Source organism: Rhamphochromis sp. 'chilingali' (genome assembly GCF_963969265.1).
Source record: "Rhamphochromis sp. 'chilingali' genome assembly, chromosome: 19".
In the NCBI taxonomy this organism is placed as follows: Eukaryota; Metazoa; Chordata; class Actinopteri; order Cichliformes; family Cichlidae; genus Rhamphochromis; species Rhamphochromis sp. 'chilingali'.
Window position 1 is genome coordinate 22179447 of NC_137946.1, and position 27994 is coordinate 22207440.

Consider the following 27994-nt stretch of genomic DNA (forward strand, 5'->3'; position numbering starts at 1 on the left):
CGCAACTGCTAAGAAGGCTCAATCGTGTTTTTAAAGACATCGTCAGCGGTGCTGACGTGTTAATTAAGATTTACTTTATGACAGTGTTTACTGTGTCGGATGGTGGGATTGACAGATTTCCGACAGCGCAAATGCACCACCGCTTTGCCATCCATGCATTCAGTCCTGTCTGTGGTGGTACCTGCTGGCTGCTTAACTTAGCTAGCAGTCTTACCTATCAGTTCAGGAGTAACAAAAAAATGAACGCGAGAGAAAATGATTTTTATTTTGTTTCCCTCTCGATGTGTCGTCGTGTTTTAAGGAAAAGATGAAGACCATCCACTTGGTTTTAGTATTTTAGCCGTTAGAGCATTTTTTTTTTCTGAATCCGTTTTGCGTGTAACTGGAAGTGGAAAAGACAAAGAGAAAAAGAGCTTTCCAATAGCTAGAATGGTTTGGGCCTAAAAAGAAGACAAGAGGTAAGGATGCCAACTTTGATGGAAGACGTTAGTTGGTGTTTTACTGCATTAGAGGGTATCTGATATTTGAAGTGAACGCTAATTAGAATTTCGCCAAAAAAAAAACAGTAGCTTCAGGGCTAGCTAGCCTAGCCTTAATACGCTACTAGCAGGGTCCGGCTAGCTAACGTTATGCTAAAGCAGATATGCAGGTAGTCGTGTAGGTAGCGTGCTAGCCAGTTGCTAATGATTTGGTTAGACATTGTACCTGCTTTGGTGTTCTGGTGGAAGGAGACTTTAATTATTCGATGGATGGGAAGGGTAGATGTTACTTTTATACGTTTCTATGCAAGGAAGTAGGGGAAAATATCGCGGTGATAGGAGTAATGTTTTTGTTCCTGTCATGGCAGCTAACAGGTCATGACGACTGATGTTTGTGTTTATCCGTGGCTGACATAACTTGTACACCTAAGTTTGCTCTTACAGACGGCGGCATAACTATATGATACTACACGTGCAAATGATAAACATACTATGTTTCCTTTGCATTTGAAATACAGACTATTCGCTCTCCATTAAAAAGCATCTGGGGAATCAAACAATGGGACATAAGTGCTACTTGTTTGTACTTTCTGTGCTAGTTTATGGTCGTTTTAGGTAATCATTGGCTCTTGATACTCGTTATTTTTCGCACAGTGACGACGAGCATAAAGTTTTAGGTTCGTATCCTCCTCCTTTATTGTATTACTAACTCCTAGTGCCACTCCTTGCTGTGTCCAGTCAAAGTCTTTATTTGCATGGAAAATCAACACTGGGGAGAAGGGCAGCACAGTTAATCCGAATGTATGCTTTGGTTGAGCGAAGGATCAGCTGATGTGCTTTTCTAGGAAGCCATTTTACGTGCCATAGTTAGGGGGGAAGGGCCAGAAAATGCGTGATAAGTCCAGAGTTCCTCTTAACACTTGTCACTGGTAGTTCATGCACGCATGTGGAGGGATGGGCTTGACGCATGGAGACAAGGAAAGTGCAACCAACTGACTTATTATGGTTGGCTGCACTTAGTCGGGAGGGGGGACGAGTTCATGCCCTAAGGTCATGAACTCGTTCACGGCAGGTAGCTGTGAACCGGCTCAGCAACTTTAGTCAGATGGTGGATGGAGCAAAAGCTGTACTTGAACTGTGGTTGCAGTTGTTGATTTGTTGTTATGTAGACATAACAGGAGTGTTGATATTGCAGTCGGATTCAATTATGTCAGAGAAAAAACTCCCCCCCCCCCCCCCCCCCCCCCCCCCCCCCCTCATACAGTGGAGTGAGCTGCAGTACTTGACTGGTTTAGGACAACTGCTGTTTTATATTCAATAATTTTCTGAAAATGCCAGGCAATAGTGCAGTCTGAAACTCCAGCTTCCACTCTAGAAGATAAACAAATAGTAAATAAAGTTGGGGTTTTTATAGCAAAAAATGGACCTTTGAGAGGTGATTATACACTATGACTAGACTACATTACAGACAGCTTTTAACAAATAATGAGTTTATTGCATTAGTAAATTACACCTCATGTCTCACCGACGTGGTGATTTTCCTCTGGTACAAGGCTAAAACCTCTTCTGTGTGCGCTGTTAAGTAGTTTAACTACAGTGTAGCCCTTGGTTGGCGCTCTTACTGTATTTTAATACACAGAAGGTCACCCACTTGTTTGACTATACAATTGAAATACTCTTAGTAGCAGCTTGAAACATAATGCCATCACCAGGCTTGCTTGAAGAGCTGTGTTGATGGCAGTAAGTTAGAAAGCTGAACTGAAGTGTTGGCGCTACTTCAAAGGTTGTAGACAGAAAATTAATCCAGGTAAAACATGCTATTTTAAACTGTTAAAAATAGCTCATATATGTGTCATGCCTTTGTTTTTAAATGAAAGTGTTGAGCAGAGAGATAAGGTTGATGCATGTGACTGTACATTGTCTGGATGTGATAGTCTTTGTTTTGGGTTTCCGGACACCGAAGCACCAAAGAAAACCTTAAGCATACTTGACATTCAACTGAGGCTAGATGACTTCTAGATACCAGCTTTGTTAGTTTAAAAGAATCTTTAAAAAGGGGGGAAAGGGTTCCTGGAGCAGCGATGTAAACACCTTGTTGGCAGTAATGTGTAAATGTGCTACTGGTGACGCGGCTTACTGTGAAATCCTCTTCACTTCCTGTTTGGGTTTTGCTGTGAGGCTTCAGTTTAACAGTTTCCCCTGTGGCCAAGGCGAAGGGCACACATTCAGTCGAGATGTTATGCGACTTGTTTGTCTGTTCCAGACAGAGCAGTGCATGCATGTTTTCTTTGGCTTTGGCACACCTATTGTACATTCCTGATGTACTCCACTGTTGTTTTGCTGGCTGGATATTTGGGAAGTGAGCAATGTCTAGTTTCAGACTGTTCAACTGCAGCCCATTGTACACAATTTCAAATCTGAGCACCTACATTTGAGGAAAATTAATCCAAAGCTTAGAATTGCCTCTTTAGCCACAATTTTAAAGAGAAAAGCTATTCTTCTGTTGATGATAGAAATGGTTTTAAGGTGTTGCGCTTGTCTGGTTTATGCATTGTGCAGATGTTACAGCTTTTTAGCATTTACCTTTTCCTCTTTAACCTGACCCAAAGTACAAGTTAATTGTGTGGTCAGCTAAGGTTTGTAAGTTTCATAATCAAATCTTATTTCCTGTACAAAGAGAAGCTTGTTGAGAGTAACTTGTTTGAAGGCTCTTTCTGAGTCTGCCAGCTTAATTAGCCCGAATCTAATCAGACATCAGCAGCTCTCTTTTTATCCCCCAGTACTGTTGCTCACGCAGCAGAGAAATATGCTGCTCACTGTGTCCTGACCTCATGCATCTGTTCTTCAGCTTTTGTTCTCAGCGATGCGAGTTAAACTCTCATGTGGCTTTACAGTCCTGTGAAGGTGAAGCTCATTAAGGCCATTTCATTTCACAGATCTGGCATAGATTGGTGCTGTGAGATACTGCTTTATAATACTATTTTTAAAGTGGAACGATAATAGCCTCAGTCTTTTTCGGTGGCAGCAGTAATATGTCTCAAATAGTAGTGAAATTCATTGCCACAGTATGTTCTTCTTGTTTTGTTTTAAGCAGGATAAGTGCTTTGAAGGAAATAACAAATGCATTAGGAACAGAAACAGAAACAAATCCCAGAGTCAGAGGTATGAATTTATGCAATACGCAGATAAAATGTGGATTTTGTAGATTTATATTGTTAAGCGTCTTATGTAAACATTTTGCATAAATAATTGTCTACATTTTAGGGCTCAGCTGCCAGTTATTTTCATTATTGATTAATCTCATGGATTTATGTTCTTTCTTTCTTTTATAAAATGTTGAAAAGTGCTTTGTATATATTTACACCCATTTCCTTGGTGATGCTTCAAATGTTCACATCAACAAGTGTGAAACCCAAAAAGCTGAAACCAGCACATTTTTGATTAGAAATTACGAAAATTTCCGCTCAGTGCCCTTATCAAAAATATTTGCTGATTCATTTTTCGACAGCACTTCAGTTAATTGGCTTATCATTGCAGGTTTTCACTCCTCCATTTAACCACAACTGAGCCTTTATTCTAGCTACGAGAGAGTTTAATTGGATGTTTGGAGGTTAGTGATAGACATTTCAGCTTTAGATGTAGTGCAGACTTTTCTCTGAGTAATACAGCTGAGACTGATGGATGGGAAATTATTACACAGAGAGAACTACAGTCTTGTTTGACCTTTTATTAACTTCAGGAAATCTTTGCATGTTGTTACAGTTTTAGTTTGCAAAGTGCTTGCTGTTTTAAAGGTTAAGATTTAGTTTGACTGGATAATTGTAGTTTCTTTAAGGTAAAAAATGACTAACTAAGGAATGGTTTATTCTTCGGTAGATTGTTTCATCACACTAAAGGAAGGTCTGATAGACTCAAGATGGGTAGCTAAAACCTTATGAAATGCATATTCACGAAATGGCTTCTTCTCTCTCTCTCTCTCCCTCTCTCTCTCTGCGGTATAATCCATGTTGCTTAAATATTATTCGTATACTGCTGCTCAGTCTGCTGAGTTAAAAATCGTACAATAGATCAGAAGCAGGTTAAAAATGAAAAACCTCTTGACAGGCTTGTGTTGTGCCTTCTGAAGAGCTTGAATGACGCAGATCCTTTGGAAATGTTGCCAAGATAACTGAGGCTTGGGTGTCATGTTCCACTAACAATGTGGCCTAAAAAGTACACTGAACATTGTTATCTGTGTCAAACCTGCAAGTGAGAGCATTTCTTTTGTTTCTGAGTTCACGTGACAATGTTTACCTAGGTAAAATCCAAATGAGCTTTCGAGCCTGGTACTTTTTAGCTTTGTTTGTAAGAGTTACTCTAGATTTTAGAGTGTATATTTTACCTACTGCTTTACTTTGCCTACTAGATACCTAAGTTCTTTAGAAGAGCTTTAGAAAAGCTTTAGAAAATGACTATTTTAAGTGTTTGTTTTTTTTTAAAAATCTGTTTCACAGTGCCATGAAGAGACTGATTTACCGTTTTGCTCTTGGTAAACAGCTTTACTGAATGTTAAACATAAAAAGCTCCTAAATTAATATGAGTTAATTAGCTGTGTACATGCACAACAGTCTCAGCACTGAGCCTGTGATTGGTAAATGCTGCCAGTTCCCTCTTATTCAGATAATGCACGCCTGCTGAGTGGAGGCTTTCCAGGCAGCGATTCAGTTCAAATGCTTCAATCCTGCTTTAATGAAAGGACATAAGCAGTTGTTTAGAGAACATGCCAATCAAGACCCGAGACTTGTTTTGATATGCTAATTGGAGCTAATGTGCAGCCACATAGAAATATTGAATTCTTTTAATTGAAGCGGGAATTTAAGATACTGCCCTCTTCAAAAATTCCTCATCTGCACTTTGATATAAAAGTCTCAAGGAAAATCAAGCCCTTTTCTTTCCTCTTGAAATGCTGATACAGAAATATGGCTTGCAGGGTTTTCTTAATGAAAAGTATTGCATGTTTTAGTGATTGAAAGCCACTCCAGTTTTTCCCAACACTTCTTCTTAGTCTTCTTGCCCTAGCTGCATGTGATTTTTGCCTGTAGTCCTCACCAAACAGCTGGTATAGAGGGCAGGTTTGCTGCATTTGAATGGACGCTCCCTCTGGAATTCCTGCAGTCAGCAGGTTTGCTTCAAAAGCACTGGGGGTGGTAGTGGTGGTGGCACTGGCTGTCCATCTGCACCTGCTACAGAATACTTTCTGTAGAGCAATCTAAGGTGCTGTAAAGTCCTGGAAACCAGTTATGATCGATGACACTTGTAGTTTTGCTTAACCAAGACTCACTGAACATGCAATATTTATGTTTTAATATCCAAAATGAATTGATGTACATACAGCTCATAGCTTTTAATACAAAATTAGAGCCATTTGTAATGTGCATAGTAAACCTTTTGTTAACATTTTCTACTTCATGAGCCTGGTCATTGATTAAATCCTCCCAGGGTAGTACTTTGCTTCTATTTATAAAAGTAGAGGGCATATGTAATTGCCGGAAGTGCTGAGAAATGACAGACTAACACACTGTGCTTTCAGATTCAGCATGAATGGGAAATAATTCCAGCCAGTACAGTATCTCTAAGAGCGTAAGCCTGATGATACAGACATGCAGCTGTTGGCAGGACTGTACAGCCTTGGTATCCATTGATGACTATTTATATCAGCTGTGTCTATTATAAAGTCCATCAAATGGAGTTTCCCAAAGTTTGGAGACCGGCCTTCGTTTTAATACTTTAAATAACGCCACAAGCAAACAGCACAGCGTGCATCATTGTGTGTGGGGAAGAATTGGCACAGTCAGCATAGAATTAATGTAAAACTGTCATAATTTATGAGATTATTGAAGTTGAATTTCTCTGCAATTAAATCAAAGCACCCTCAGATAATGAGGGCAAAACCTTGTAAAGATGTGATCAAATTCAGATATATTTTTGTTGAAAGCAATAAATGAATGTTTAACACTTGTACCTAAAAGCCCGCCCTTTAATGTTCTTGATTAATGATAAACATCTGCTGAAAGTCAAGAACACAAGTGGCATCATTTTGTCAGCTTGTGTACCAGATAAAAATCCTCACAGCTTGCGGTGATGCCACACTTGTCAGCATGTTTCGTCATCATCTGAAAAAGCCTCATGTTTGTTACACCCAGCATACTGGATGCCTAAGCGCTGTGACTTTAACAGGCTGCATGGGTGCTTTGCCCTGTGCTCCAGGGCATAGTGGGGGGTGGGGGGAGGTTGTTGATGGAAAGAGCAGCTCTGATTGGCTGGGTTGTGCTGAGGGCCGTGACATCACTTGGAGGAGAGGCTTTGCGGTGTAAAATAACATCTCCTTTTATGGGAGGAGGTGGACTGTGCCATTCTCGGAGAGAGGTGAAATTTATTCCCTTTCTCGCTGTTTCTTCAGTCCCGTTTTCCTGTAGATGCTCTAATTGGCCAGCATGGCGGTTGTGGAAATCATTTCCTTAAGGCCAAGCTCATTAATTTCCTTCGCAATAATCCCCTTTTTAATTTTTCACTCCTTCTTAATTTTGTGTGTAAGAATAGGGTGTAAAAAGGTTCAGTAAGACTAGGTGATCTTTTAAGATTCCTTAAAGGTTTAATTAGTCACCCCCCTTTTTTTAAAAAAGAAAACAAAACTGTGTTTCTATTAGTGTTTCAGCAAGCTTTTCAAATTGATGGCTTGTGCTCCTTGCTTTGTTATCTCAGATTAAATTATTCCTCTACTACTTTCTGAGGGGTTTAAAGATTAAAATCAGCCTAAAGTGCTCTCAGTCAAACATCAGGCACTCTTCTATAAAAATAGACATGAGAAATTAGGTCTCTTATCCCTAATTTATCTATTGCATTCACTCCAAACATTTAAATAGCACAAATACCCTCGCATTTATTCAATATTAACCTCTTTCTTTCACCTCACTTTTCTCATTTTTCATGCATGCTTTATCTTCAAAACAGAAACAAAAGCTGCTGCTGCTTTCTGTAGCCTTCACCTCGCATGTGACCAACCCCCGCTGTTTGCCAACATGGTATTTCCCGAGAACAAGCAGTCGCCTCCCCTCCCTAAGTCAGAATTGTCTCCACTCCAAGGAAATACACAGTACCTTCCAGTCGAGTAAAGAAACTTTAGTCACATTCTTTCAGCTGGACGCCCACAGATACATCTAGATTTGAAAAAGAGGGGTCAGGTTTTCTTGACTGGAGGTGGTTTGTGTGGAAATTCAGGCTGACAAGTCATGACGAGAATACTTCTGAATTCCTGGGAGATCCTGTGAAACCTCCTCCCCTCCTTTTTCCAATGTTTCAGTGGTTGGGGCCATGGCCTCTCAGTCAGGGTAAGAAATGCAGAGCTATTTAACTGCTTTACTCATTTCGCTTGGTGTCTGGTAAGACTAAAGCACATAACTTTATCCTATTGTGAATACTTGAATATGACAGATGAGACATGTTTGATTTGCCTTACATAATGGCTGTGTCCCAGAGTGATACTGAGAAAATCGTGGGGGTTTTTTTCCCTGTTTTTTGTTTGTTTTTAAAGATGAGATCTGACTGTTATGTGGTACTTTAGAACGAGACATACGAGCTGATTCATTTAGGTACAGAGTGATCTGCCTTCAGACTTTGACCTTTTCAGTTTGGCACAGTGTTGAATGGCTACAGTAAACCTAGCTGGCCATCACACCTTCATATTAATAAATGTTCTTTAAACTTAAAACTTTTTTTCTTATTGTTAATCCATCTTATTTTATTGGAATAGGGAGGGGAGTGGCTCAAGGTTTGGATTTAGGCTTGGTAAGTCAGGAAAATGCCAATCAAAGCTCACCTATATGTGCATCTTGACTTTAAAGTAAGGTTTTACTTGTTTTGAACACAACACAAGTAAATGGTGGTTGAATTTATTCTCGATTAGTCACATTTTATTTGTATAGCTTGCACTTTTAGCTACTGATATCTGAGAAGTATATACAGTACGCTCTTTTTGGCCTAGGTCAAATTGGAAAGGAAAACCCTTTATTTTGTAAGTCATAAAATTATTCATTCAGTTTGAAAGTGAATAACAATACCTTGTGACGTGAGAGATGGGTTGATTTGGAGGAATTATGATTAACACCATCCACAGTGTTGGTTTAGTTGCTTGGACATGTTGAACACAAAACTGTTTGTGGAAAACCAGCTGTGTGTGCGGTAACAGTTTCACTTCTACAGAAATAAATCCATGCCTTTTATTTTGTGGATTTACTCTTCATTCACAATTTAAAAATCTTGATGTGTACAGAAAGGCATGGTGTTTTGCTCGAACTTTTTGTTAATCATATTTCTTAATTAAGAATCAGGGTCTTGGTTTGGTACTCCTGAGGCCTAGTTTGCGTTTAGAGGCAGGTCTAAGACTAAACTATAAACAGATTGAGTGCAGAGGCTTACCACATACGTGCCACATGGTCATATCATGTCACCAACACTTGTTTTTCATTCTTTTTTTCTGTTTGGGTACAGTGAGTACTTTCTCAGTTATTCTGAAGCCAAACTTAAGTTTTCGTGAATAGGACCATGGTAATTTCTCTGAAAGTGTGATTTTTTTTAATTTTATTTTATTTTTTTAAAGTCAATGAGATTTTTTTGGGAAGAGTCTAAAATTAAAGCGTACTACAATTATTACTAACAATTATTAGAAATGTTAGAAGTTCAACAACCAGGAGGCGCAAACAAGACAGTTGAGCCTCCTTGGCTGTTGAGTTTCTCTCGTAATACTAAAGCGTCACACCCTTTTCAAATAATAACAAATAACAGCTCAGGTAAGTTAGTTGGCAGAATGGAAATGAGCTGTGTTTACAAAGGATCCTGCCTGGAGCCTTTGATCAATTAGCACTGTGGCTTAATCACACATGCAGGCCCGCACCCACATTACATCAACAAACTAATATACATATATACACACGTGTAGTACTAATACTGCTGGAGCAGATTAAAATCACCCTTTTATCTAAGCAATCAAATGTGCATGGATGTAAATAAAGTTATGGACAGCATTTATAGCAGGAGGCCATGTTATCTGTAGATGATAATCATAGCTACTTCAGTTTTAGAAAGTTTGTCATGCAAAGTGTGTTGCTAGGATTTGGGTTTTGTATTTCCAGCCTTGGTTCTTGGCTGTGCTTTAAGTCAAGAGGTGATCATGATGTTAATGGTATGTTTCATGAAATAAAGTTGACTTAGTCGCTTCTTTATAAGTGTGGCTTAATGAACCCTAGCCATAGTGGATTAATCCCTATACCTCCTATGAGTAATGCGTCGGAGTTGTCATTACTCATAGATGTCAGGGTTGATGATATAAAATGGTTAAAGGTCGTGTTAAGAAAAAAAAAAATAGATTGGTTGGGAAATTACTGTTTAGACTAACTGATGAGCTTTTCTAATAGTTCATTCAAAGCTTGACCAGCATATGGGGACAAGGTTTAGTCTGTAACACAGTTTATTTATCAATTTAATTTTTTATGATTCATCAGTTCCTCGTAAGTCTCAGGTTCCAGTGTACTCTCTTGCCATTTGACTTCCCTGTGTATAAAGAATTTCCTCATCGTTGAGTCAGTTTCTCATCCACTTCTTACATTTTTTAGTCATGCTTGGGAAAGATTAGAAAGACCCTGTGTGTAGTTTTGAGAATCTACAAGGAGGCCGGATGGTTGCTGCTTAATCGCACTGTGTCAACAGCCTTACAATCATTGTTGTCACTGGCAGAGCTTGAAGCTGTCGACTTAAACCGGGAGGCGACACGCCTGGATGACAGCGTGCTTGTTTCTATTTTCAAACCTCTGTAGTTGCTTTCTGTTAAACAAAGTGCACAGCAGAGGGAAGTCACATTTGTTTTTTTGGCTCACTGCACCTATGAGGTGCCTGATTTCTCCTCTACCAGAGCATTTTTGGTAATGTTTTAGAATGGCTCTGAGTTGTTATCGTGATAATGTGTACATGGATATATTACATGTCGCAATGATGTTTGTCTCACTGGTGTCAATCCATACATCGGGTATTGCCCTTATGACTTTCTCCTCATCTGATTAAATAATACACATTATGTTCAGAAGGAAAACACAGACTACGGGGTGTGTTTATTTATCTGTAGGGGACCCAGTGAGTTCCAGCTAGTTTCATAGCAGATAATTACAGTCTATTTTAACTTTGTCATTCATTGCAAGCAAACATCCAGCACACAGTCCACCCAAAATTACCAATATTTTAAAAGCAATCAGGTTCTTGCAGGTTACAAGAAAAAATTTGTGATTTGATTGCTCTTAAATGTGGCCCGATCTTTCATTTTAGTCACACAGTCTGCAATAAACACATTTACTTTCCGTGACTTTATTTAACACATTTAGTCATAACACTGGAAAAGCCTGACAGTTTGTTGTTGTTGTTGTTGTTGTTGTTGTTGTTGGGGGTTTTTTGGGGTTTTGTTTTTTTTTTTCAAATTAAGTGAGCTTTTGAGTTTGGTAAGTTTAGTAAGATTCGTACAAACTCATTTTATAAAATAAAAGTGTTCTGAGACTGTTATAGATGTTATGAGACATGACAAAAAGCTGTTTTAGTTGATTAATAATTTTGGGATGGCATCTCGCTTGGGTTAAGGTCAGGACGACATGCTCATCTTTGTTTTCTTATGCTTTTGAGTTGTCGCCTTGTTGCATTCATTATCCTTTCCTAAGCTTTAGGTCATGGACACAGTGTACTTTCTAAACCATCCATCAGTAGTTGTAAAGTATCTAGGCTCTGAGGTAGCAACTTGGCCAAAACCATCATGCTCTGTCCACTGTGCCTCGCTATAGTTGTGCATTTTTCCCAGAAAATTACATTTTTGTCTCATTTATTATCCCATAAGGATTATTTTATTGAAGAGATTTTTTTTTTATCAATGGTATACCTTTCTTATTCAGTGGTGCTTTTTTAACCTTATTATATATTTATCGTCAAGGCATTGCTCACAACACCAAGTCTTTAAGAGGGAAACCTGCAAATTAGTTTTGGGTGATTTCCCTCCCCCTTGTTTAGGAAGAACCGATAGCAGGTGGATAGGGCTGAACGATATATCGCATTTGCGATAATATCGCGACATGATCAAGTGCAATTTTCTAACCGCAAAGGCTGCGATTATACTGCGATTATATTATACAATTCATGGGCTGCATCCTCCTGAGGCCGCATTTGTAGACCGATTACGTCACAGCGACGCGCCGAAGGCTGTCCAAATTACTACCATATCCCAGAATTCATAGCGCGGCCCAGCCAAACTCCAGTTTCCAGCAATGGCGGCCGCTACTAAGTTTTAAAATTACTCATACTAATCTTTCTGGGTCACAAAATAAACTTTTAACATATTTTCAGGCGAGAAAGTAGTTGTGTAAACATCAAATATCTGCTCGGTTTATCAAGATATCCCATATTTGCAAAAGTGCTTCGACGTTTTCAGAGGCGTCTGCTACCCACCAGCTCGACAGCTAGCCGGGAGCTCGAGGGTTACTGATGCGGCCGAGAACGGCACAACTCCCGGCACATCATTTTCAGATCACCGCGGAGTTTCGCTGCTCGGGTTAAACGTAATATATAAGTCACTTAGACAACCTAAAAATGTTATTGTTGGGCTTTTTTCAGTGTTTTGTTTGTTCGTGAGTAAATCGGTTTGGCTGAGATTAAAGTTATTAGATTAGATAAAATAAAACTTTATTAATCCCCCGGGTGGGTTCCTCCTTGGTTTTCACACAGCTGACTAAACGTCAAACAGAAAACTTATTAAACAGAAGTATGAGACAGTCGAGAATTTACACCAGTGTCTGGTTATATTTTAGATAGCAAGAAGCAGACGGCCGAGTTTATTAAACTCCACCGAGACAGCGGTGACGCTAATCAGAACTAGACCGTCCAATTTCACGCCTTTAAATTTTAAAGGCGTGTTTGTGTGTGTGTTTATACAATTGCTATTATGTTTGCACTTTATGTGTAATGTTACTGACTACAGAGATCAGTAAGATGTGTGTATTTTTTATTTATTAGTTTTATTTATTTAATATTATTTTTTAATTGAATGACTGTCTAGTAGTTCACAGATGTCGAAAAACTGAGTGTGGTAAAGCCACTGATTTTTTTTTATGTATATTTCTGCAATCTGCACATTGTACTGACTTTCATTTTAATGTTTACACCAGGGTTCCTTGTCAGCACTTTATGCTCAGATGTTTGTAAGCTAAAAATAAACTATTGTGTATGTTCAAATATACTGTTGTGATTGAAGAAGTTAAATAAAAATGTCAGTCATCAATTCATGCATCACCTCATGTCATCATAACAGAGGTCTGTCTTCCAGGAAAGAACAGTTTAAAATTAATGTAATATAGTATTGGCCATACTATATGATGTATTGCTTGTCTTTGTTTAATAATACAGAAGACAAATACCTTAAAAAATAATCGCATATCGCATCGCAATCGCAATATTGGGGCAAAAAATCGCAATTAGATTATTTTCCATAATCGTTCAGCCCTACAGGTGGAGGAAGAGGTTAAACTGTACTACTTGATCTACTATACTGTGCTCCCCAACCAAAAGAAATGCAGCTTTCGCTCAGAGAGAAATGCTTTCAAGTTTATTTTCAGCTTCCAGCATGAAGAGAAAACAAACTAGTGCTAACTGAAACCCTTGATCACATACAACAATGAATGGTTTAACGCATTGTAATTAGTGACTGCAAGTAGGCACTGAACCACTAACCTTTTGTGTCTGTTTTGTATATGTTGGGGTGTGTTTTTGTTTTTTGTTTTTTTGTTTTTTAATTAACAGAGATGTGTACTTAAAACAGTAATGGGGCAGGTTGAGTTGAATTTGCAGGTAATACCGGTAGTGTTTTTATTGAATACATTAAGAGGAAAATAAGCTAAACTGTTGACGTAATTGTCAAACGCTTGGTGATCAAGCTGACCATCTTCGACATCTGAGATCCATCAGTGCAACATTTGCTTTTTTAGATGCTGTTAGAAAAGAAGTTAAATTGTTTTTGATAACCTTCTCAAAGTTTTTATTTACATTTTTTTTTTTTTTTTTTTTTAAACATGTTAGTGGTTCAGTCAGATTGATTTGTACCCTTTGGATTTACCCAGATCTCAATCATAAATAACAAAGTGCTCGCAAACGTTTCCTGCAACTGTTGATGTTTTGAGATAAAAAGTATGTAAACTGCAGCCTTCTCACTGTGTGAAAACATTGAATTGGTAGTTTCAGCTGGGGGCAAATTGTGCTGACCATCTGTACAAGGAGATTATTTGCAGATGAAGTAGGGTACTGCACAGTGTCTAGACTAGGCTAAGCTTATTAGAACCTACTTTCTCCATAGGTCACAACTTCCCCTGTTTATGATACGTGTGGGATTTCACTAATGACAGTTATGTTTGTGCTAACAATGAGTCAAAGCAGAGCACAGCGGTAGTGTGATCTTTCTCAATAGTTGTTGTGACTTTATTGTTTTTTTTGTTTTGTTTTCTTTTAAATGGTAAAGGGTAAAAAAGAAGAGAAAAAACTGACCATTTCTATTTTTCCAAGCTGACTTTTTAACAAGACTATATGTTTGCTTAATTCTTCCGCACTTGTCTCCGAGATCTCATTTTCATAATATACTGCCCCTGCAGGCATCCGTGTTCAGCAAAGACATACGCTGTTTGTTTATTATTTCTTCTCATTATGTTACCTTGTTATTCTTCTGTGTTGATAGCAACATGAACCGTGAGGACCGGAATGTGCTCCGAATGAAAGAACGAGAAAGGCGAAATCAAGAAATCCAGCAGGGAGGAGGAGAGGCCTTCCCAGCAAATTCCCCTCTCTTCCCCGAACCCTACAAAGTGGTAAGTTTGTTCAACTCACGTTCACTTTATCTGGCACCTAAGTGGTTAGTAATATTAAGGGAGTCTGTAACAGTGACTGGAAATGCAAGGTGTCAGACTGTGCATAATAATAATCAGTTCCTGCAAATTAAGCAATTACAATGTGGGAAATTCCTGCACACTATTACAGCGATCTAGTATTCAGCACAACACTGCTGTTTCGGAAAGTCTTGCTAGCTTAAACAAGCACGTTCCAAGAGCTAAACTATTTAGAAATGTAGATTTACATCAACTGAAATGTTAATCTGGATCGTCAGGCAGGTAACACTGTTACTAAGGTGAACTATAGCCCAAAAGCAAGTTTAAGGCTATTCTTCTCAGTATGTATCAGTGAAACTGAGCTGAATTACAAGTTGGAGGAGAAACACATTGAGGCCTGAAGTCTATAGTTTTTCTCAGAAGTGTTGTTGTCCGCCCAAAACAAATCTTTTTTTTTTTTTTTTTTTTTTTTTTTTTTAAACATGTCTTTGGTTATGTGAAGATGAGTGTTTAGCTTCAGGCTCCTTTCTTATGGTAGTTCCCACCAAGTGTATTTATACTGAAGAAAATGAATTGAATTAATCTTGTTTACTTCACGTGTGATAAAAAAGCAAGATATTTATTTAGTATTTTAGTATTTATTTATTTATTGTCATTGTCAAGAACAATGAAATTGCGTTTGGGGCTTCCATACAACCCAAAAAAAAGAAGAAAATAATAAATACCCCTTAAAACCCAAGTGTACATATTTAACCCAGTGTGACTCCAATGCAATAAGACAATCCTTAGCAATAATGTTTGTAGAAATTCAGACAAAGACCTGAGAAACATGACAAAATACAACAATGCAACCCATTCAATATTATTGTACTGTGAGATATGATATCAGATATGATAGTTATCTATTTAAGAAAGTAGATGGAACACCAGCAACATCGATTTCAAGAGGAAATTGGTAGGTTTGTGTGCAGTGTTTGTTCTAATCATAATTATGGATTAAAAGCGCAAATGTTTCTACAAAGATTTGAGGTTTGAGTTACATACTTGTCAGATAGTTGTGAGCAGTTCACCAACTCTGCACTAAATACAGCACAGTTTAAAAACACCTGGCTTTGGGTAGCTTTTTGGCATTACAGTTGTTGAAAGCAAACTAAAGACCAGAAAACATGCCTCCTCTTTGCAGAGCTTCCTCTTGTGCTTGCAGACACACATAGATGTAGGCCAGCCAGCTTCAGGCTCCTGCCCGGCCAATATAATTGTAAAGAGGATTTGAGTTCTCTGTACTGGTCTAATCTTTGCCACTAACCAGATTTGAGCAGATGTAAGTGGCTTCTCTCTTTAGCTCGAGCTGGCCATCAAAGAGGCAGTGAGGAATGTGTTCTGACAGGTTGGGAATTGAAAAGCCACCAGAGGTAAGTGAGGAGTGTTTTGGGCCACAACAAAGATAAAAAAGCTGACATTAAAGATGGAAAACTCCTTGACCTTTACAAAGGAAGAAGCTTTTCACCCTTGTACATTGTGATCTGCTGTTTTCACACACTTGATACTATGTTTAAGAACAAGATGGTGTTCAGTCTTTGCAGTATCAGAGCAGAATTTTGGAACAAGCAAACTGCTTAAGTCTGTCCAATAGAGTTTTCTCTACTTGTGCGAGTCTTATATAAGCTTTAGTTTGACTTTTCTCTCCTCTGTCATGCTCCACTAAGTGGAAGTTTAGTGTTCTGTATTAAAGGCCATGTGTGCACGCAGCTGCAGCTGTGCCCTCCCAGATGTAGACCAGCACAGCAGTAACATTTTTATGGCATAGAGTTCACGCACTCTCTCAGCGGCACAGAATAAAAGCTTATCTATGAAGCCGCATATTGTTTTTCATGTTCTTTTCACTTAGAAAGGCTCCTTAAAAAATAAAAATAAAAATCAGGGATCCCTCAAATTATATGACGGGGTAGGTGCTTTCACCCTAACGGTACCAGGATATAATTGGACCCGAAAAAGCCAAAGTGACTCAGCAAATTAAAAATCTATTAAGAACATTTGTCTGCATCGAAAAATAGGCAAATTAAATGTGTGTCAGATTAAAAACAAAAACTTGTGGCTGTTATTATCGGATATCACAAAATGGCAGAAGAAATGTTGAAGAGATGGCAATCAGCGGCTTGTTCTTTGTAGCTTGTTATTGTTGAAGTGTGAATGATTGAAGTTATTTATTTCTGCTTTAAAGACCGTACTGCTGCAGGACTAAGTGTTTTTGTCACACAGGAACCAAAAGGTGAAAAGTGTTCCTGTGGTCATCTTGGAGGTTTCCTCTGAAAGTTTCAGCAGTTGAACAACCACTATACACCATTGTTTATCAAGAAAGAAAAAAAAAGCTTTGACAGAGTTACAATCTGAAGGTTTTCCTCTCAGAAATTTCCTCAGTTAAACATAACGCAACAATGGTGTGTTATGTGAAAGCAACAGTGCAGTTGTTCAAAACAAAACAGCCTAAAACAAAATCGAAACCAACAGCCATTAAGAAAAATAGGTGATACCTTGCTGCGCATATGTGAGCCAGGCAGCGCAGACCGGAGGTAGTGGAGTGCACGTTATGACCAAGCTAAGTTACATTTCCTGCTGCAGATAACGGCTAGTATTTCTTCACCCTCGGTGTGACTCTGTCAAACAAAACTGAAGCGTGAGGCTACGTGTGAAACTGGATACTCTACACAGACTTTTGTCACGGGCTGATTGCAAACAGGTCGGCTGGAACTCGTGGCCTTACAGTGATTGATTATCTTCTGTGGTGGGTGTCTGGGCAGAGCGTAACTGTGTTCGCAGATGGGTTTGGACAGATCTGGGCTCAGTCTGAAAAAGTGAACTTTGTGTTTAGGCCTCTCACTGCGCCTCTGTTTTTGGTTGAGCGCCTTTACCTCAAATGTTGAACAACTTCTCTTTTCTCTGCTTTCCCTCTTTTCACTCGTGTTCTCCACAATAATTATTCTTTGTTTGTTTGTCTCTGCTTCACTCTGCAGGTGAGCAAGGAAGATAAACTGTCCAGCCGTATTCAGAGCATGCTGGGCAACTACGACGAAATGAAAGAGCCAATTGGTGACACCATTCCAAAACTTAATAGTAAACCATCCAACAGCTCGTCTTCCTCTGAGGAGAAGTCGGGTCCACCTTTGTTTGGTGGGGACCAGCGGTGTGGCGGCAGCAGCCAGAGCAGTAAGTGGACCCCTGTTGGCCCCGCAGCGGGCGGATCTTCATCCCAGTCCCAGAAACGCTCAGGACTCCAGGGCGGGCACAGCAGCCAGAGGAGCAACGGAGGCAGCAGCAGCAACAGTAGCCAGAGAGGGGAGGTGCGGGAAAAGAAGTCAAGTAAACACAGCGGAGGTTCCGATCACTCGAAGTCACACATGTCAAGTCCGGCAAAGGGCTCTCTAAGTTCCTCCAGTAGTCACTCGCGGAGCTCTTTGTCTGCTGAGCAGCATCACAACAAGGACCGCTACCGCTCAAAGTCACCGCGAGACAGAGAGGCCAACTGGGACTCACCTTCACGGGTTCACACGTCCTTCCCCAGTGGACAGCACTCAAGTCAGGCCTTTCCCCCATCTCTCATGTCCAAGCCCAGCACAATGCTGCAAAAACCAACAGCCTATGTGCGGCCTATGGATGGCCAGGAAACAGCAGAACCTAAGAGTTCGCAAGCGGAAAGCTACACTGGACAGTCGCATAGCAGCACTGTGGGAGAGATGAAGTCCAAGCTTGCCAAACTTAAGATCCCTTCCCAACCTGTAGAGGTAAGACCTGAGTCTCAATCTCATGCTGTTGTGAACCTGGTATGTTGACTATTTAAAGAATGTGCTCTTTGTTTGTATATCACCTCAAGAGCAGCTTTTTGAAGTCTCTCTTAAGGCAGATGCCTTTTTGAATGTTGCATGCTGTGATCATTCCTTCATTTTCTCTTAGACCCACAGAAATATATATATTTCTGCCTTGACTCAAAACAAGAGGTGTCCCTCTGGTGTAACCCTGATTGTACATTAGAAACGACCTACCAACGGCTTGTGTAGAATTTATAGCTTACTATGTCAGAGAAGTGGCATGTGTTTGATTTAATGATGTAATGATTACGTTGAAGGACCTCTCAGCTTGTTACACATGGTCTGAATGAACTCCTAGTTCTCAGAAAATGCCTATAGGATGACTAATAGGGCTCAAAATGGAAGCCACCTCACACATGCTGTACTGAGATCGTGTTGTTTATACGTCTCATAAGCATGCTGTTTCTGTCTTTAGGGATCCGGTGATGCCAACTGTGTCGACGAAATTCTGAAGGTACAGACACAACTCTCATTTTCATAGAAAAGCCATCTGCTTCAAATAATTGAATGAACCATCAAGATTACTCACACCTTAAAGCTAATTTTAATGGATTTTTTCCCTTCTCTTTTCTCTCTCTTTTTTAAATTCAGGAAATGACTCAGTCATGGCCCCCTCCTTTGACAGCCATCCACACTCCCTGTAAAACAGAGCCCTCCAAGTTTCCATTCCCCACCAAGGTCAGCAGCAGTGTCTGTTTGATTAATGTGATTGCGTTGTGATGAACTATTTCCATTTGTATGAATCAAACCTTGCATAAGACAAGAAAAGGAGGGTTTTTTGGAAGGTTACTTAATGTGATAAGTCAACTTGTTACTTACTGCTTGTATTGAATGTATCATGGCATCTTTCGCATGAATGCAAAGTCATATAATAACGCAGAGATTCATGAAAATAAGTTAACACCTCTTTTTAATTTCAGGATACTCACCCTTTTCCAAGTGGGCACAGTGAGTATTACACACACATAAAATAGTGAAGTAAAGTTAAATGCATATGTTCTAGGCTTTCAATCAATACATATAAATCTTTTTATGTGTGTTTTAGAGCGAGGCAGTTCATCAAAGAGCTCGAGTAGCCACCAAGCCAAAACTTGCGATGACCAGCCCACGTAAGTGCTTCATCTTTGAACCTTCTTTTTCTCTTTTCTTGTCAGTAGTGAGTGGAATAGTTGAACAATAAATATTTGAGTTAAGAAGCTAAAAGTAATCACAGTAACTCCAAACGACTGTGGCGACATATAAAGAATAACAAATGATTCCCGTATCTCAGTAGGTTGGAGGAAGACCTAAGGCTAAGCAGCAGTGAGGACAGTGATGGAGAACAGGACTCTGCCAAGAATGCCTCAAGGAACACATCAGCAAGGTAAACTGTAGAAAACATTTTTTAAGTCCTTAAGTTTTATCTAAGTCCTATGTTGAGACTTACTGTTTTAACTTTGAATCATTTTCCCAATCTTGAAAGAAAAACTTCACAGCTCGAGTAGCTTTCTTCTTCTTTTTCAGCCATTTTGTGTCTTGTCTTTATGTGTTAACTGCACCTTGATGACATAGTGATGCCTGAAATATAAAACCATATTTTTGCTGTACTGCTGGATGCAAAGTGTGTGTGTGTGTGTGTGTGTGTGTGTGTGTGTGTGTGTGTGTGTGTGTGTGTGTGTGTGTGTGTGTGTGTGTGTGTGTGTGTGTGTGTGTGTGTGTATAAAAATAACAAAGCTGCTTTGAGTGTGTGGAGAAAGACAGAGAATGCAAATCTTGGGGTTTTTATGCACACCTTGTGGCTTGACAGTTAAAGCATCGAAACCTATGAACTACCCAAGGACTCTTGAGCAGCTACTACACAGGTTGCATTAATAGCCTTATGCTGACTGATTCTAAACCCTGAAAAATGCATACATAAGTATTCAGATTTTTGCTGCGGTAACGAATAATCTCAACATACACAGGTTTTTAGTGACTCGACCGTAAAATACCATTATTGATCACTTAAAATCTTTATGTGGAGGTATAGATGTTTGCTCATACACCACAATGACAATGTTTAATGCTCTCCTATTGAACAGCAATAACAGCGAAGCAGCTGAGCAATCAAGGGACGACTCCAGCAGCCATAGTGGCTCAGAGAGCAGCTCGGGCTCTGACAGCGAGAGCGAAAGCAGCACGACAGACAGCGAAGCCAACGAGCAACCACGGCCTGCCTCCCCTGAAGTAATAATTTTTCAGTTACTTTATACAGAGCTGTAATACCGCTTGGTTGATTAAGGATTGTATGAACCAGTTTTCACACTGTCCACTTCTCTTTTTGGATTGAATATTTATATGGTACTTTCTTCTAGACTCTTATATTTTGTTAGGAGTTCAATCAGTGAGACTGTTTCCTAATTCTGTGCTCCCCTCTGTGCCCCTTCAGCCTGAAAAACCCATGGCAAACAAGTGGCAGTTGGACAACTGGTTCAAGAAAGCCAAGCAGTCCTCACCTTCATCCCCATTGGACAACAATAACGTCCCACCCAAATTCAAGAAAGATGGCCGAGATAACAGCTCAGGGCGCAGCTATAGTAGCCAAGGAGGGGGGTCAAAAGATTCAGCAGCACCCACCCCAAGCAGGGACCTGCGGGCAGCCCAGAAAGGTGCAGAAGGTGGCCGTGGCCGGCAAAAGTCACCCGCACAGAGCGAGGGTGGCACAAATCCACGTATTCGAGTGGGTAAAAAGCAGCCTAAAAAATCTGAGAAGCCTCCTGTGGTAGAGGAACCAAAGGGAGGTCTGAGAGTGGAGAGTGAGCCGGCTCCAGAGATACCACCTCATCAGCCCAAAGCTGCTACGAAGGGTTCACGCAAACCAAGCAATAAAAAAGAACCCAAATCCTCGCCGAGGCCCACTACTACTCCCTCCAGCACTGCAGCCCAGCGCAAGCCCAAGGCAGCAACCAAGACTTCTCAGAAATCTCGTGAATTTGTTGACACAGACTTTTCATCATCAGACTCCGAAGGAAACGACAGCATCCCGTCCTCATCCCAGACACCCAAGTACACAGAGAGTATCAGGACACCCGTGTGCGTTTTTTCGCCTGGGGAAGAGAGAGGGCTGCTGTCTCCTCTCAGTGACCCCGAGGACCGCTACCCTGCAAGACAGCCTCAGCAGCAAGTTTTATTAGTCAAGATAGGTTAGTCGAAACTGCTCGCAAGTCTTGTAAAAAGTCCAGAGAATATGTCAAGGTGTAGTGGGCACTGAACCAAAGGGATTTCTTTACTTTGAACCAAATTAAGCATACCCTACCCTTTTCCTTCCTGTTTCCCATAGATCTCAGCTTGCTGTCCAGAATCCCAGGGCGGCCCTACAAGGAACCTGCAGAGATAAAAGTGGAGAGGGAAGACTCTCTCGACAGGGACAGCAAAGACTTCAGCAAACAGAGCTCTGAGAAAAGCTCGAGCAAGGCCAAGAGGAAACACAAGGTAGAGCAAATTTCAGTGCTTTTTGTAAGAAATACATTGTATTTCTACTTGAAAGCAAAGTAAAATAGAAAAGCTTGTTATTGAGTATCCCTTTCACTTATTAAGGTCCCCCCCCCCCCCCCCCCCCCCCCCGTATAGCATCTCTTGGAATAGCACACAGACAGATTTCCATTAAAGCAAGAAAGTGCATTTGAGCCAAAGAACAATTGACTACATTCTGGTTGAGATCCAGACCTGGATTTAGCGCTGTTAGATGACTGTGCATTTTACTTTAATCATAGCCACACAACTACCAAAGATGGAGAATTAAAATCTTTGTGACTGGATATTTTGGAATGTAACAGTCATTTAGGATAACAGTGAGCTGGCATAGTTGAGCTATACCTGCATGAGTTGGTGTCTTCCGATAATAATTGGAGGCGTGTAACCTATTATTAAATCTGACTTTTTCTTTAATGCACCCTGCTTTTTATTTTTCTCTCTCATCTTTCTTTAGACTAATGAGGAAGGCACAAAGCCAGAGACCAAGCGGATCAAGCTAGAGGATAAATCTACATCCCATCATAAAAGCAGCAGTAAAGAGTGAGTAATCTTAGCTTTTGTCCTGAATATCATTACCAGTAAACCCTCTGTAAGCCAGGAGCCTAATGTGACAGTAGTAGTTAATTTTGCCTTTTCCGATAATCACACAAAAGACAAAATAAACCCTGTAAATTCCAATGAGCATCATAACAGCTTAATGTAGTGAGTTTATTATTATATCTGAGCCCCTTCAAGCTGTACCTGTTAGCCATTATGCTCCATATCTGCATTCTTTGTTTATAATTACATGAAATGTTAATATTTAACTTTTTAGTTTTAATGTTTTATGTTGAGCCTAGTTTGACACAATGCATAATGAAATACTGATTTAAATCCCACTCAGTTCTAAAAGGTCTTCGGAAAAGAAAGAGGAGCCAGTCCCCTCTCCTTCCATGCGGACAATTAAGGCAGAGCATCCCAGTCGAAAGCGGACAGTCAGCCAGTCCTCCACGTCATTGTCCAGCGGGACAGGAAGTGGAAAAGAAGGGAGCCACAGCACCAAGGGCAGCTCCACCTCCAAACATAGAAAAGGAGAGGAAAAAGGGCGCAGCACACGTGACTGCAAGGTAGGCATGAGAAGCCTTTGTTATCTCTGATACCTATCAAATGTTGCAGATAGGGCAGACTTTCATCTTGCCAGTTGTGCAGTGTTTTTCCCTGAGCAATTTAAATACCAGAGCATGCATGGAGTGGGGAGGAAGTTGTCGTTGAGGGTAGAAAGGGAGTAGCCAAGGTCATGGCTTGCAGTGTGTATCTACAACTATAACATAATCACTGATTTTTGGTGGGATTGTTTTACATTTGTATAAGATCAACCTCTAACTTGGTGTGACTCTGTCCTGTTCTGCAAGTCTGTTTTTTAAAAAAAAGCTTATTTTTCCTTAAAATGTTATTTTCCCCATACTTCTCTGCAGGAGAAATCCTCAAAGGGTTGCGATAACCAGCTGGCTGTGCCCCCGCTCTCCACAGACGGCTCCAAGTCTCAGAGATCCAAGCTGGTGTTTGAGGACAGGTAAGAGGAGCTCTTTCCACTGTGGATAACCCCTCAGCGGGGCACAGAGAAAGAACTGCTGTGGGGATCAAGAGTTGCCTTTGATGCATAAAGCTGCAGGAGGTTGGGGAGGTCATGAATAGATGTGCCTGCATGCCAGAAAAGTTATGTTAATTTCCATTTTAAAAGGCTCTCTGCTGGGAATCGCTGCCTTTTTAATGCCGTGGTAACGCAACAACATAGTCTTGCTTCTTATTTTCCTACCTTTTCACTTCACATTTTGATTTAATGAGATAAGAGCTATTTCAGGAGTTAAGAGACTTTTTTTATGACATTCTTTCCAAGTTTCTACGTTTAGTGGATATAAAAAGCACGCCACAGTGTCAAGAACACTTAAATGATTTGATTTGTTAAACCTTCTCATTATTCTCTTTCAGGGTCCATTCAGCAGATCACTACTTACAGGAGGCCAAGAAACTTAAACACAATGCAGATGCACTGGTAAGAGCAAGACCTCAATGACTGGTGTAATTGAGAAGACTTTAAAACATTAAATGACATTTTCTATGGAGCTTTATGTTACATATAATAAGAGGTTTCCTTTTATGCAGAAAGTGATTTCACAGTGACTTTTTTGTGGTGACTGTGAAATTTTACTTAGTTTTCAAAGCTGCTTTTAGTTTGAGCTCTGCGTGATTTCCTTAAAAATGGTAATAAAAATGCTTTTATTACCGGGTCACTGTAGATGAGCAGGTGGATCTGTTTGGTATCTGTTATGTACACTTGCATTACAAAATAGCCATCTCTGTTGGATTATCTTATTCTTACTCAAAGTTTAATTATTTAGTTGCTGTTTTCTTCTTTTCTCTCTAAACACAAAATCAGGATCATAAGCTACATCAGCATAATATTACTTCAGTGATATGATCAGTTTATGCAATCCCAACCAGGTCATATTCAAACCATGTCACTTATCTAATGTTAATGACCAAAACCATGTCAAATTATTGTCATGTGAAGGTAGTTTGTCCTCCCAGTCTCAAAAGAGTGGGTAGTATTTAATCACTATGTGTCCTCTTTATTTATTTATTTAATTTCCTTTGCAGTTTGACCGTTTTGACAAGGCGGTTTTCTATCTGGATGCTGTGGTGTCTTTCATTGAATGTGGTAACGCGCTGGAGAAGAGCGCTCAAGAGGCAAAGTCTCCTTTCCCCATGTATGCTGAAACGGTGGAGCTTATCAAGTAAGGGCAGCCATAGCTGTGTTTATCACTGTCAGCAGAATTACACTTTAAAGGAGACCTCCACTGGTGAGAACCACTACATATGAGGACGTAGTTGTTCAAGAAAAACAAAAACAAAACCTGTATCTCTGTGCCAAAGGCCAAGCACCTCAGGGCTGCATGAGGCACAAGTTGCATAACACACCACGCTAATGGTTGATTTGCATTGTGGGTAATGTGAGCACCAGGCTTTGACAAACAACTCTCTGCCTCTGCTGCATGGGTTTTGATACTTAGTGGATGGAGTGCTCCTTTAAAAAGTACAATATTTAAGGAGGTGCTTAATTTGCTTCAATCCTTTTCTCCTAAAAACTTGAGCTCTTGATTATCTCTGCATCCAGATACACTATGAAGTTAAAAAGCTACATGGCCCCAGATGCTACTCCAGCAGACAAGAGGCTAGCTGTGCTGTGGTGAGTACACTGAACAACATCAGGTGGTGGACTCTTGTCTTCAGCTGTCAACTCCAAGTACTCATTACCTGGCCGTGTAACTTAAACTTTCCACACATTTCAAATATTTGTTGCTTCTTTCTTTAGTTTAGATCAATATTTATCCTTTTTTGCTTCCAGCCTGCGATGCCAGTCTCTTCTCTACCTGCGGTTGTTCAAGTTGAGAAAAGACAGCGCTCTAAAATACTCTAAAACACTCACCGAACACCTAAAGGTACTTTTTATTATTAACTTTATTTCCTTGGCAGACCTTCAAAACCAAAGACGTGCAGTAAAATTCCACGAAAGACGTTTTTCTCTGTGAATATGTAACATGCTTCCTCTGTGTGTGCATAATGTTCTTCTTATTTCATTTTCCAGAACTCTTTGAGCAACACCCAAGCTCCCTCTCCTGGAATGGGAAAGTAAGTCACATCCTCTGTTACATCTTTTGATGTATAAAGTAAAGGAGAGGTTCTTATTTGCTGTTCTGTCAAGTGACTCCCAGATTCTCCCTCACAGTGCCAGGAAACTCATTGCCATGTCTGCTTCTGTTTCCTGATGCAGTAAGACGGCAGGTATGCCCTCTCCAGTATCTCCCAAACTCTCACCGGGCACAGCGGGTGGCTACTCAGCAGTCAGCAGTACCAGCAGCACTAGCTCGTCTGTGACCATACCTCAGCGGATCCACCAGATGGCTGCCAGTTATGTCCAGGTCACCTCCAACTTCCTGTACGCCACCGAGGTCTGGGACCAGGCTGAGCAACTATCTAAAGAGCAAAAAGGTATACGACACAAGGATTTGCTTGTTAGTTAAAAGGAAGAGACATATGGTCTTTGTTCTGGACTTTTAAATTTGTTTAAAAGCAAACACAGATGGGATCTAGAACTATATATCCTGAGCTGCTATTTTCTACATCTTTAATAGCTCAGCAGCAGCAGTAAGGTTTTTCATAGATGTTTGCCAGCAGTATTTGCACCCACTGTGTAAAGAGATTTGAGTATAGATCTATACAAATGGGCAGCAGGTTGGCTGATCGAGCATGCAGACCATTTTTTGTTGAATTTTTTTCCCCAGCTGCATTTTATGACTAATTTGAAGGTTTTATTTGCCCTGGTTGCAGAAATGTTTTGGTAATGAAGTGTTTTTCCTGTCACAGAGTAGGCCTTGAGATCTGTTTACCATAAAGGCAATGAGTTTGTTCGGTCTGTTTTCCTGTTATTTATTTATTTAAAGTAAAAAAGCAGATAGTTTTGTTTTTTTAAATGGTTAATGTACTGTTAGTTTTTGGGTTTTTTTGTGGGGGGGGGGGTTTGGGCTCTTTCCAAGTTTAAAAACGGCTTCAAATAGGACTAATTTGCTATCAGACGATCCTAGCATGCCTCTTTTTCAACGTTTCTTTCCTCTCATCTCTATTTTAGAGCTTTTATATATTTTATAAATATACAGGAGTCTTGGCAATGAGCTACCAGAACACTTAGGTCGTGCCAACAGACGTGTCATTTACTAGAGCAACATTTCTTCAGATTGCACTTCTTTTTCTTATATTACTTAATAGTACATATTTTAATATAATATGGGTGACTGTTGTGAATTGGTGCTATCTAAGCAACTTTAAAAAGAACTGAATATATTAAGATAACAGAGAGTAAATGTGTAGTTAAAGTTCTTTACAATGATGGAAAGGGGAGTTTCCCTGTTCTGACCCACTTAAGATCAAAGTGGGCCGTATCTGGCCCACAATCTAACATCTGTGTTCTAGATTAATGTGCAAAAACGGATTTTATTTATCTACCTATAAATAAAATGTGTTTTCATTTTTTTTACAGATGTCAAACTGTTTTTTGAATTCGAATCATTGCAATATAGTAATAATGCAAATTTCATAGCTCGAAGTATGTTTGTGATTGACTGAACTTCTGATTTAAAAACTACTGCGTTTACAAGAAACCCTCGATCGTCCACAGCCCACACAACGTTATCGCCACAATCTAAAGATGGAAAAGTCAGCAGCATCACTAAGTGCACAATTTTCCCTAGCTGTCTGGCCAGTTTTCACCGCCGTGTGTGTGTGTGCGCGCGCGCGCGCTGAGTTTGGGGTTTTCCCCTCATAGTTGAGAGGTTTGCTGGACGAGGATTTGAGGCCAAATAGTTTTTTGTCTTTTTTCTTGCAGTTTATGCCTCAGATTAAATCTTCAATAAATCAGATTTTTTTTCCTTTTTTTTTTTTTTTTTTGACTTAGTATTGAGATATTTGTGGAGTGAAGATAACAAACATTGGAAACATTGAAACATCGGGCTGTTCTTGATTGCCTCATTGCTTGGCTGTTTTTGTGTGCAGCTGGGATTCTCAGTCTGTGTCCTTTGGCTGGTTTTTCCCGTCACACATGTTGACAAATGTGACAAATTGTGAAAATGTTTTTTGTCTCTACAATCGGTGTACGTTAAAACCCTTGATTGCACTTAACTCTGTGTGGTCTGGTTGGTAATAGGACCTAATTTATCAGTCTTCTGTCATTTTATTAACCAGTCTTTCACTCGCTTTCTTTCTCCCTCTTTTCCAGACTTCTTCACAGAGTTGGACAAAGTTATGGGACCTCTGATTTTCAACACCAGCAGCATGACAGAACTGGTGCGTTACACTCGGCAGGGCCTCCACTGGCTGCGCTTGGACGCAAAAGTTAGTCCCTAGCGAGGACTCACTCCCTGCAAGCTGCTTTTCCACACACCCACACCTCAGCCTCTTGTGTTTGGCAACATCTGCTCAGAGACAGACACACAAACGCACGCACGCATGCCCTCAAAAAAGACAGCCACACAAACACAACCCTCCTCTGGTCCTCCATTTACACACACGTGTGATGAACTTCTCAGACATATCTCCAACACTGTGTCCATTTCCTACACCAGCTTGCCAAAAAAAAAAAAAAAAAAAAAAACCAAGACAAAAATACCAACACTGAGCAATTTAGAGCATCTCTCAC

The 27994-nt window shown here is 40.0% G+C and overlaps 1 protein-coding gene across 2 annotated transcripts; it reads left to right on the forward strand.

The window, feature by feature from the left end:
• The first annotated feature begins 163 nt into the window (after positions 1 to 163).
• On the forward strand, positions 164 to 27961 carry aff4 (AF4/FMR2 family, member 4). Of its 2 annotated transcripts, none has more exons than XM_080867744.1 (21): positions 164 to 458; positions 14263 to 14392; positions 17422 to 18189; positions 18689 to 18727; positions 18865 to 18951; positions 19194 to 19221; positions 19319 to 19382; positions 19544 to 19636; positions 20334 to 20478; positions 20681 to 21434; positions 21572 to 21723; positions 22220 to 22305; positions 22649 to 22871; positions 23220 to 23317; positions 23734 to 23797; positions 24403 to 24539; positions 24920 to 24991; positions 25151 to 25244; positions 25391 to 25434; positions 25577 to 25794; positions 27575 to 27961. In XM_080867744.1, exons 2-21 carry the CDS (start codon positions 14267 to 14269, stop codon positions 27700 to 27702), a joined length of 3420 nt encoding a protein of 1139 aa, XP_080723870.1. In that variant the 5' UTR covers positions 164 to 458; positions 14263 to 14266; the 3' UTR covers positions 27703 to 27961. The 2 variants fall into 2 exon arrangements, with proteins under 2 accessions (XP_080723870.1, XP_080723869.1); XM_080867743.1 differs by lacking the exon at positions 164 to 458 and adding an exon at positions 7607 to 7846.
• The last annotated feature ends 33 nt before the right edge of the window (positions 27962 to 27994 follow it).